This window comes from Carcharodon carcharias, chromosome 20 (assembly GCF_017639515.1).
Source record: "Carcharodon carcharias isolate sCarCar2 chromosome 20, sCarCar2.pri, whole genome shotgun sequence".
Lineage (NCBI taxonomy): Eukaryota > Metazoa > Chordata > Chondrichthyes > Lamniformes > Lamnidae > Carcharodon > Carcharodon carcharias.
In genome coordinates, this window is record NC_054486.1 from 74,502,393 (window position 1) to 74,514,156 (window position 11,764).

The following is an 11,764-nucleotide window of genomic DNA, read 5'->3' on the forward strand; positions in this document are numbered from 1 at the left end:
TTATTATATTGGTAAATATAATACACGGCAAGATCATACAAAGAGTAAATGTGCCTTTGTTGGTGTTAACTGAGGGAGGAATGTTGGCACGGGCATAAGGAACTTCCTGCTCTTTTTGAAATTGTGCCACAGGATCCTTTATGTTCACCTAATTGAGAATTTAATTCAAAAGCCAGAACAACAATGCAGCACTCCCTCAGTTACAGTCCCCACTGCTTATACTGGGTGGTTTGGCATTTTTGGCTGAAGGCCTTCACTGAAACACTCCACACCAGTTATGGCCTTCCTGAGTTTGCGCTGTGGTTACCAACTTTGTGTTAAGTATTGCCTGGTGTGGCTCAGGAGCTCCATTCTGGCCTGGCAGTCTCTGCTGTACTTGCTGCAGAGGAAGACAGTGGGCTGAGAAGATGCAGGATTCATTAGCCTCTTGTAGTAAACTTGGAGTATCAGACAGGTTTCTTGCAAGAAATGGTAAACTTTATTTACAGAGTTCCTGATGAAGCTACATGCTTGTACCAAGACCAAGGCTAGAAAGCTCTGCCCCTAAGGTACCTGTGCTTAGGACTGTTTTGTCTGTACAGTCACAAGATCCCCAAAACAGTATGAAATCGCTATATTCCTCCCCCTTTAATTTTGTTTTACCTCTCTTATTTACAAGAATATCTTAACCTATAACATATACAAGTATATACAGTTCATGCAATTATAGATTAAGTCTCTGAGGTGGTTTTCTGATTTGGATACAGTAACACAACTCTGCGACTTGAGATTCTTCCACTGGATCGACTTGACCAGGAACTGCAGCATCAGGGACATCCTTAGACAGTGGCAGTTCAGAGATCAAAGGTTCGACTTCAATTTCAGGTGGAGTAACCGGTTGTTGGAATGTTTCTCTACTTCTTAGATGCTGCATGTGGTTCCTAACAATCCTGTTTTCCACTTCTGCTTGATGTGACAAACCTCCTGTTTCAGAGATGATTGTACCAGGAACCCATCTCGGTCCAGTTGCAAACTTTTGCACAAAAACTGTTTCTCCCACAGTAAATTTTTGATCTTTACTGTGAGTAACATGATTCACTTTCTGACTATTCTGGTTCTTTTTCACCTTCCTCTCTAAGTTAGGGAATACTAGACTCAATCTTATACGAAGGCGGCGTTTCATTAGCAATTAAGAGGGTGTCAAACCCATTGTTGCATGAGTGCAATAGTTGAAAAGAAATCTTGAAATTCGTGTTGCTAACATCTCTTTAGATAGTTTCTTCATGTCTGTTTTAAAAGTTTGTGCTGCTCTTTCTGCTAACCCATTGGATGAGGGATGATATGGTGCTGCGTTGACATATTTAATCCCATTTAGGTTCATGAATCTCTGGAATTCCACACTAGTGAAAGCAGTACCATCGTCCGAAACAATAATTTCTGGTAGGCCATGTACACTAAACCATTGGCACAGCTTTTCATAGTAGTACACGATGTAGGTAATCTCACTTCATTTACACCCATCCTCATAGAATGCACATAAGTGATCACTAAAAACATGGGCCCGAATCTTACGTTCTGAGATTGGGCACTGCCTGACCCCAAACGCACGTAAAATTATGCGAAAGGATGGGCGTGCATCCCGATGTCATCGTGCACACAATAGATTGCACTCATGTGACCACCAAGGCGCCAGGAGAGCCCGGAGCATTCGTCAACAGAAAGAGGTTTCACTCAATGAACGTTCAGATCATCTGTGGCCACAGGACACAGATTCTCCAAGTTTGTGTCTGCTACCCTGGGAGTTCACATGATGCTTACATCTTGTAGCACTCACAGGTACCAAGGCTGTTCGTGGCTTCTGCACGAGTGGATGGATGGCTCCTGGATGACAAGGGCTGCCCCTTGAAGAGGTGGCAGATGACCCCACTCCGTTACTCAAGAACTGAGGCCGAGGAGAGATACAACAGAAGTCATGCCTCCACAATGGTGGTGGTGGAGAGGATTTCAGATGCCTGGACTAGTCAGGGGGAGCATTGTCATATTCTCCAGAGCCTGTCTCCCTCATAGTCATCGCATGCTGCACCCGGCACAAACCCGGCTCTGGTAAGGGAGCACTACTGGAGGCTGAGGAAAGTGAGGCAGTTCCACAGGCCATGGAGGATGACACAAGTGATGGATCAGAGGAAGAGCCTGGGGAGGCACAGGGTGAGGATCTTGAGGCAGAGGACAGGAACCTTCATGGAGGTAGGGACACCTTTGGTGCAGCAAACTTTCTGCTAGGCATCCAGGGCATCGATGCCTTGTCAAGCCAGTGGCACCATCTCCTTTGTTAACAATCAATAAATGAGAACCCAACCCAGTACGTCAGCACCGCACAACGCCACACTTTTACAAGGCTGTGCTGCCTCTGACACCTATTCATGCCATCCAGCCAACACAGCAATTTAAGTCAAATAAGTGTTTGTTACTTCACATGAACAAAGGACAAAGTGTCCATCTCTAACACGAGTCAAAATAATTAACGCAAAAAATGTCACCCATGAGATGCCCCTGTTGTGCTCAAGGTGCCTTCAACTTACATCTGCAGGTACTGCATCTTGGTTCTCCCCCTCGCTGACAGTGATGTTGGAGGCAGCTGCTGACTCTGCTGTCCCGGTGGCCCTGATGACCTTGGCGGTCATCCTCTGGCTGCCAGAGCCTGACTAGGCTCTGCCTGGGAAGGTGCATCCAGCACCGTGGCTGGACACTCCTCAGTCATTGCGGCATCATCAAATGCAGCAGACACTGGCAGAGGGGCAGAGGAGCTGGTGCCCTTGTCCAGAGTGCCTGGGAGAAGCCCTTAGAGACAACAGGCAGCTTGTCTGCCAGCGTGAGGGTTTGCAGATCCGAGTGCCTCCTGAGTCACTGCCTGTGTGAGGGTTTGCAGATCCAAGTGCAATCCCAGGAACCCCTGAATCTGCTCCCGAAGCTGCCTCTCCATGAAAGTCACCACTCTCTCAATGGAGAGGCTGGGCGCTCAGTGTTATGGGTCAACACAGAACTCATGCTCCGCATGAATTCCTCTATGACGGAGACCATAGCATACAGACCCTCATGGATATCTGCCAGTTCTCCCCGCACATCCCGCTGGACGTCCAGCATCTGCCGCTTGATGGACGACTCCAGAGGCTCGTCATCTGCCTCAGACACAGCATGGTCCTGGTCTCCAGCCGTGCTCCCACTTGTCGGCTCCCTGGGACCTCCCTGCCTTTGCCAGCTCCTCATGCGAGCGCGATGTGCCCTCACTGCTGTGCATTACCCACAGAGCCAAATAACTAATGCCCACCGATGTGAGTATGTGTGCTGGTGCCTGGTTCAGAGAGACGGTGTGACGCTGGTGCAGCTGTGATGTCTTCCTCTGAGCTCAATGGGGGTCCTCAGGGTTCCCGGTGGCTCCTGTAGGTGGTGCATCTGTGGGAGGAAGGCAAAAGATCAGTACATTCAATCATCAAAGTCACTATGCACACTAGGCGGGCTGAGGAGACAGTGGAGAGCTGCTGCATGGTGCCATCTGCATTGGAGCTTCAATGGGCTCTCTGGCTACGACAGTTCCGTTTCTGATGAGAGGAGCTGTTATGTTTCCAGTACCCACCGCACACGCACCTGTCACCTGCACTCTTACCTTATCTGAGACGCCTGCCTCACCGCGATTGGAGGAGCGAGCTGGCCAGTAGCATTCCAGCTCCAGTGCATTGCTCTCGTGCTTACTGAGGGAGCACAGATATGGCACTCCTCCACCCATTCTGCGGCATTCCACAGCGTTATGACTCCTCTTCTCCTGACAGTGAAAAATAAGTTCATTATCACTCCGTCTCCCTGAAGGTCCTTTCCAGGTTCTCACCCACCCACCCGGGCATTAGCTGGGCTGTGTCACTGTGGCACATCTCACCCTGCAAATGCACTGAGGCCAGTCATGCTGACATCCCAGCCTTGGCAGGGCAGGTTTAAGTGCCAGTTGACATATACACGCTTAGACCCCTGAACGTTCTGAGCAACAGGCACCCGACTAAAGTTCTCTGCACAGGCCTATGCCATTTCTGTATTTACCCTTGCTGACCGCAGCAGATCATTGAACCTTTTGCAGCAATGAAGCCAGGTGCAGTGCACCATGTCATGCCCACTGACCTGGACAGTGACCTCTGTCCAGGCCTCCTTGCTCAGGTGGGGCGACCTTCTCTTGCTGTCCCTGGTCATTAGGATATGCCGCCTGGCACTGACCTCCTCACTCAGCACTCCCAGGCACTCATCTGAGAAACTGGGGGGTGGGGGGCCAGAGTGCCCACCCGACTTGCCCTCCAGCCTTCCATGACCACCAGGTGCTGAGGCTATGACTGCACACCAGGGCATTTGTTGGATTGCTTCCAAACAGCCCCCTCTACCTCCCCCACAACTCCCGGCAGCCTTCTGTTTTTTGAACAGCCCACCAGGTCCCCATTGCACAGAAGGACCCCCCCCCAACGCACGGAAAACACATCTGGCAGCCGTGTTTCACGCTGGGCGGGCCTTAATTGGTCACCTACTGTAAGATCATGTTCACAGTGTGAACTCGGCCGGGAGCAAGTTTCATATCCGCTTCCGGCTGCACTAACTTTGGGTGCACCCCGAGGGTAAAATTCAGGCCATGGTACCTAAAAATGGACCTACATAGTCAATATGTAGTCTAATCCAGGGTTGACCAGGCCACTCCCACGGATGCAGTAGAGCTGAAACGGGCAACTTCTGCTGTTACTGACACTGGAGACAGTACTTAATGATTTTTGTATATCACTGTCTATTCCTGGCCACCAGGAGCATTTTCATTTTCAACATGCCTGGCTGCACACTGTGAAGCTCTGTCAATAGTGGTTCTCTTCCTTGCAAGGAGATGACGACTCTTGCTCTCCACAACAAGATAACCATCTTGACAACTTATTTCAGATTTACGGGCATAGAATAGTTTTAACTATTCAGAGACTTGTGCAATTGATCATCCTTGCAACACCTGTTCCTGGGCTCTTGATAAAATTGGATCTCGGGTTGTCCAATTCTTTATCTGTTTTGCACCATCTGTTTTTGTGTGGAGTCCAGGAAATTCAACACAAGTACAGCTTCTTGAGGCACTGGAGCATGTGTAATGCTGTCTAACAAAGGAAGACAACCGAGGGCATCTGCATTTGCTATATGTACACCTGGATGGTGCATAAAAATGTACTCATATGCCAACAAAATTAAAGCTCAACTTTGAATTCTAACAGAGGCTATCAGTGGGATTGCTTTATCTTCACTAAACAAACCCAACAGTGGCTTGTGATCTGACACTGTGGTTAAGTGTCGACTGTGCAAATATTGATGGAGTTTTACCCTAAATATGACAGATAAACCTTCTTTTTCAAGTTGTGAGTAACCTTTCTCAGCTGCAGAGAGGGATCTGGAGATATATCCTATTGGTCTTTCAGATCCATCCTCTATCTTGTGTGTCAGTACCGCTCCCACTCCACAGAGAGACGCATCATAAGTGAGTATTAATTTCTTTGATGGGTCATAGTATACTCGCAGACATGATGAGTGTAAAAGCTTCTTGATTTTTATAAAGGCTTCCTCTACTGCCTTCCAGGTCCATCTGTGGTTCTTCTTCAATAATAAATGTAAAGGGGCTAACACTGTAGATAGATTAGGTAAGATGCGATCATAATAATTTATCATGTCCAAAAAAGATTTGAGTTCAGTGACATTGTTAGGAGAGGGCGCCTCCTTGATTGCCCTGACTTTCTCCTCTACTGGATGCAACCCTTGGCATCCATTCAATTACCTAAATAAGTGGCTTCAGTCTCTTGGAAAGTACATTTCTCTTTTCTCAATTGTACACCAGCCTCCAAAAATCTTCTTAAAACCTCTTCTAGGTTGGCCAAATGTTCTGCTTCCATTGATCCTGTGATCAGGTTGTTGTCCAGGTACACTAAAGCTCGGGGAAATCCTTGTAGTTGGCTTTCTATGGTTATTTGGAAAATCAAACAGGCAGATGACACATCAAAGGGTAGGCGTGTATATTGGTACAGGCCCTTGCGCGTGTTGATGGTTACATCCTGTCTAGATGTGTTGTCCAGCTCTAGCTGTTGGTATGCATGGCTCATGTCCAGTTTAGTGTAAGATTTTCCTCCTGCATGTTTAGCGTACAGATCTTCAATCCGTGGGATTGGATATTTGTCTAATTTAGCAGTCTTGCTCACAGTTAATTTATAATCTCTACAGATGTGAATGGTTTGATCTGATTTCATCATAGGGATTATGGGCGCTGCCCATTCTGAAAATTGGACTAGCTGGATTATTCCTAACTTCTCCAAGCAGCACAATTCTGCATCTACCTTCTCCTTTAGGTTGTAAGGCACAGGTCTTGCCTTAAAAAATACAGGTGTCGCCTCTGATACTCTGTCATACTTTATTAACAACTCAGGAATTCCTCCTGTTCTCACTTAAAAAAAATCCCTGACCAGTTGAGTTTAATTTATTTCAACCAATCACGGCCCAGCCTAGGTCCTTCACCTGTTGCAACAATTACTGTCAGCTGGGCTGTCTGTTGCCTGTAGGATACAGGTACAGAGGTGACGCCTTTCACCTGCATTGCCTCTCCAGTATACATTTTTAGCTGAGCCGTGGTTTGCTCCAAACTCAATGGCTGGGTACCTTCTCTAAGATATTTAAAGGAGTGTTCTCCCACCACTGTGGCTGATGCTCCTGTGTCAACCTCCATGACAAGAGGCTTTCCATTCACTTGAAGGGTAACAGTGATTGGTTCAGTTTTCCTGGCCTTCAAATTGTATAGGGAAAAGATATTAGTAACAGCAGCTTCTGGTTCATCTATATTATGCATTTCATTCAACTTGATCTGCTGTCTGAATGACTGTTGTGATCTAGCCCTGCACTGTTTTGTAACATGACCTTTTGGTGACTGTAGTGGCATTCTGCCTCTCTAAATTTGCAGGTTTCCAGTATATGAATACCCCCACATCGGTAACACTTTAATTTCTGAATTACTGGTGAGCTGCTTCCAGTATTTCTTTTTGTTTTTCAAGCGGTACGGACGATGTCCCGCTTCGCAGTTGTCTCCCTGGTTTCCGAGCCATTCTGGGCAGCAGGTTCCCGCTCTAACTGAAGAACAGTGCCATGTTGCACACCCTGCAAAGTTGTGAGTCCCTCTCAGCACTCTCCATTCCTAGCGCTATCTCCATGGCACGCTTCAGGTCCATATCAGCTTCAGCAAGTAAACGATGCTGAATGGCATCATCGTGTACCTGGCAAACCAAACAATCTCGCAACATGTCGTATAGAGTATCACGGAAGTCACAGTGCTCCATTAACTGTTTTAACTTCACGATGTATGCTGCAATCAACTCACCCGGGGTCCTTACTTTACAGTTGAACTTGAATCTTTGCATGATCACCAATAGTTTAGGCTGAAAATGTGCTTTCACAAGATCTACTGGCTCAGTGGAGGATCTAGAATTTGGCACATTCAGAGCTGTCAGATTATGGATTAGGTTATATGTTTTACTCACGCAAACACTTAGGAGAGTTGTCTTCTGTTTCTCCTCCGCCGTTATTTAGTTCACCACAAAGTAGAAACCTCGGCGCTCTATGTATTGACTCCAGTCCTCGATGGATGAATCATACGGGTCAATTCTGCCGAAGAGTGCCATTGTTGGTGAGTATATTTTTCTTTCTTCGCTTAAAAATCAAGATACTCACATTCATGAGGTGAGGTGCAGCATCGGAGCTATTTATTCTCATCACCAATTGTAATAAACTTGGAGTAATGCACAGATTCGTTTTAAGAAACAGTAAACTTTATTTATGGAGCTCCTGATGAAGCTACATGCTTGTACCAAGACCAAGGTTAGAAAACTCTGCCCCTAATATTACTCGCACTTAGGGCTGATTCATCTATAGTCACATGATCCCCAAAAAAGTATGAAAGGTTTTACTTACAATCACTACATCTCTTTTTCTGAGCCCTTTTCTGGCCAGCTAAGCTTTTCATTTCTGCTCACCTCTTCTAATGCCCTTCCAAAAATCAACCAACAGAGGTCATGGTCCTCAGTGACTGTCTCCCAGTTGTCAGTATCTGCCATCTTCATATCTTGCTTGCAAATGTTGTAACAGAATATTGATGTCCAGGAGGTCATGACTCAGTGGTCAGTTCACTGTACATTAGGTCTTTGATTATACGACTGTCACCTATCTGATGAACATGGCCGAACAGTGCAGACATCGTTGGCAGTGAATGTATACTGATGGAATTAACAAGCTCCAGGATCGCAGAGTTGGTGACCTTGTCAAGGATGCATAATACAATACCAGTATAAATTAAACAGCTTGACAATTAACAAGTCTAGGAGGCATTTGATGTTGTTCCACTTTACCTGTAGTTACCACATTTCTTATTGCAGTGTTGCAGAATCAACTATACTGCTAACTGTCTCCCTATTAAAACCCTGAAGCTACAGCCTCTGTAACATTCAGGATACCTGCCAATTATACTAAGTTGTTGAAGGAAAGTGGCAACATGAGAATGAAGGGCTGACTGTACTACTTTCACAGCCTTGTCGGCTTGATTTTGTAATAAGGTTAAGTAAACTACTAGTGTGAAGATTAACTCATCTGCAAGGTATTTTAGTTCAAAATCTAATAACCTCCTAATATTATATAAAATGGAACAGACCTATCTGCCTGGTGATTGCATTTTCATTCTAAATGTGTAATTTACTAGCTCAGGTCAAAGAGGACATTCTGGGAACTTCCTGTACTTTACTATGACTCCAATATCAATATGGGAAAGGCTTGCTCAGGACAGCAGGACAACACAAGAGGGTGTCCAGTGGCCATGGCAACTTCTTAATTTGAAATAACTGTAAAACAGATTTTAATATAGCTGAGAAGAGGGTTGTGAGGAGGAAGAGGCTCCATTTTCAATAAGCTTCAGACAGATGGCAATATAGAGCATTGAACCAGCTTGCTTGAGGAAGCATAGCAGGGAAGCCAAAGGGCTCAAAGCTAAGTTTGTATGGTAAACTATCTTTCTGTGCATCTTCAGATTTAAGAGATAAAAGATAAAATTAGCTACCATGACAGGTAAACTTCTATTTATAATTAAGGCCACTGATTAACAGTTTCTATGCAAATGTACAAAAGATGATAAAAAAAATTGAGCCTTATACAGTATTAACATCCTGCAATACTCCACAATAAAAAAGCAATTTGACTGTTCATAATCACAGGAATCATTGACCCTCCCCCACCCCCATAATACCATGATACTACTAGATCACCCTCATAATACTACTAGATCACCTAAACATTAGACCCATCGGCAGTAGCTTGGTAAAAGGGGCCAATTTGTGATTGGGCACAATGTAAATGTTATAAGTTTATATCGTGACAAGGCCTGTTGTCAATCCGGTGGACAGATATTTCACTCCACGTTTGTTGCTTTGTAAAGAAATTGCGAAAGGAGAGGAATATGAAAGACTTCATAATGTTACTTACTATGCGTGACAACCAGAAAAGTGACTGAGCAATTGAACCTGTACACAGTGCAATTCTACCCTCTCATTGTGTGAACAGTGCTGTTCATCTCGGTATAATAAACAAAATATATAACAGGGCGAGAGAAAATGTTCACTGCAGCATTCGTATTTGTGAACCTGAGTTAAAAATCCACCAGACACCAAGTCCTGATAAATTATTTGCTGCATGAAATAGAACCCGGACAGAGGCTGCAGCGACACAACTCGTACCTAAATGCATTAAATAGATTTATTCTTTCAAAGGAAAGTTTGAATCAACAATATCTTATAAACTGCGGGAAACCACAGCTCCACTACACCTCTGTTAAAAACTTCCAAAGTTCACCTCATATCGTTTGGCATTTCTTAAATAGGCCGAGAGACTTTGATTTACACGCACTCCAAGCAACATGTCTTTTTTTAAAAAGTGTTTTTTTTTAGCAGTTAAGCACAGAATCCTGGAGAAGGTAAAAGGCTGCATTATTTTAAGTTTGAATGGGTGGTGCCCTCCACAGTCAGTAGGTGGGATATGGGCAATTCGTCCAGTCCTTCTGGGAATTTCTCGGGGGCAATCGCCCCGATTAAAGTTTGCATGGCCTTTATGAAGAGAGGAGGGGGGCTGTAGCCTGAGAGCCACCGGAAGATATCTGTGCCGAGTAAACTCTGCCAGAGGCTCGCGTTGTCCTTCAGCGCCCCTTTCATCTTAAACTTCATCTCTGGCATGAAGAGCAGGAGGTTGTGCAGGCAGCTGTTCTTCCTATGGCTGTCCAGCGGGCTGTCACACAGCTGGCCGAGTAACGTGTCCAGGGCCGTGTTGCCCTCGCAGTCCGGAATGTAAGGAGACGAGCCGTGCCCCAGTAACAGGGTCAGGCACTCGGGCCTGGCCAGCTCGCACGCCAAGTGCAGCGGGGTCTTGCCGCTCTCCACATGCTCACAGCCCCGGCGGTTGAGGTACTGCCGCCGCTCGCTCTCCGGGAAGTGGCGCAGGCTTTTCAGGATCCGCCCCAGGGTGACGATGCGGTTGTAGCGCACGGCCATGGCCAGGTGCGGCGCCAGGCTCTGGCAGCAGCAGAAGCTCTTGCTGGGCATGGCCAGGGCTGCCCGCGGGTGCTTGGACAGCAGGTACTGGCCGTAAGGCTGGTGGTCGTGGACCAGGGCGTAGAGGAGAGCCTCGGACGGCGAGTAGCTGCTCATCCGCCCGCTCTCCTCCCAGTGGAACACCTCCAGGGTCCGCATCTCTTCCAGCATCCAGACGGGCAGCAGATCCCGCACCGCCTGGTAGAAAGCGAAGGAGGATTTCTTACAGCGCTTCTGCCAGCGTTGTTCTTGGCCGTGGCCGTGGCAGGAGCGACCCAGGTCCCACGGCATGACTGGGGAACCTCTGTCCCAGCCCCCAGACCCGGAGGAGTCGGCCCCTCAGTGCCCAGGCTGACCCCCGGACTCGGCTGGTCGATGTCCCAGGAAGCCGAACTGCTAACTTCATGGAGTGGGATGGTGCTGTCGCTCGGACCGGGCTGTCGGAAAAAGGCACTGGTGAGCGGCGAGCCGGGCGCAGCGCCTCCTTCACTCTATTTGTAGCGTGAGCCCCGAGCGGCGGCACCGGCATTGGCCGCCTCCGGCACGCCGCCCTCAGGCTGGCTAATGAGGGAAGAGCAGAGCAACACCCTCCCTCCCCACAGTGTCAGCACACAGGCTGTAAACACATACTCAGACCTTTTATGTAAAGAGTCAAGGACCTACAGTGCGATTACGTGAGCATTATCCCATTTCATGTTCCCGCTTTTTCCACTTGTATCGGTTACAACACCCTCTATTATTTAATAGCAAAGCTCGTCTCTTTAAAATTTCTACTCATTAAATATTTGGCTTTGCAAGACGTATTTGATCTCGGTAATACTGATGTGTTAAACATAGAAATCATTTGAAAGGCTACAGATTGACTAATTACTGTTTGTCTTACATTGAGAGGAAAGAGGGTTTTTAAAAGGGATACGGAGAGAACACAAAATTGACCTACAATGTTTTTATTCATTCATGGGATGTGGGCAGCGCTGGCTATAGCCCATCCCTAATTGCCCTTGAGAAGGTGGTGGTGAGCTGCCTTCTTGAGCCGCTGCAGTCCCTGTGGTGTAGGTTTACCCACAGTGCTGTTAGGGAGGGAGTTCCAGGATTTTGACCCAGCGACAGTGAAGGAACGGATATTTAGT

The 11,764-nt window shown here is 46.8% G+C and overlaps 1 protein-coding gene across 1 annotated transcript; it reads right to left on the reverse strand.

The window, feature by feature from the left end:
• Nucleotides 1-9,785: 9,785 nt before the first annotated feature.
• On the reverse strand, nt 9,786-11,253 carry LOC121292197 (ankyrin repeat domain-containing protein 9-like). The gene has a single exon (XM_041213869.1). It carries the CDS (start codon nt 10,923-10,925, stop codon nt 10,038-10,040), a length of 888 nt encoding a protein of 295 aa, XP_041069803.1. The 5' UTR covers nt 10,926-11,253; the 3' UTR covers nt 9,786-10,037.
• Between the last annotated feature and the right edge of the window lie 511 nt (nt 11,254-11,764).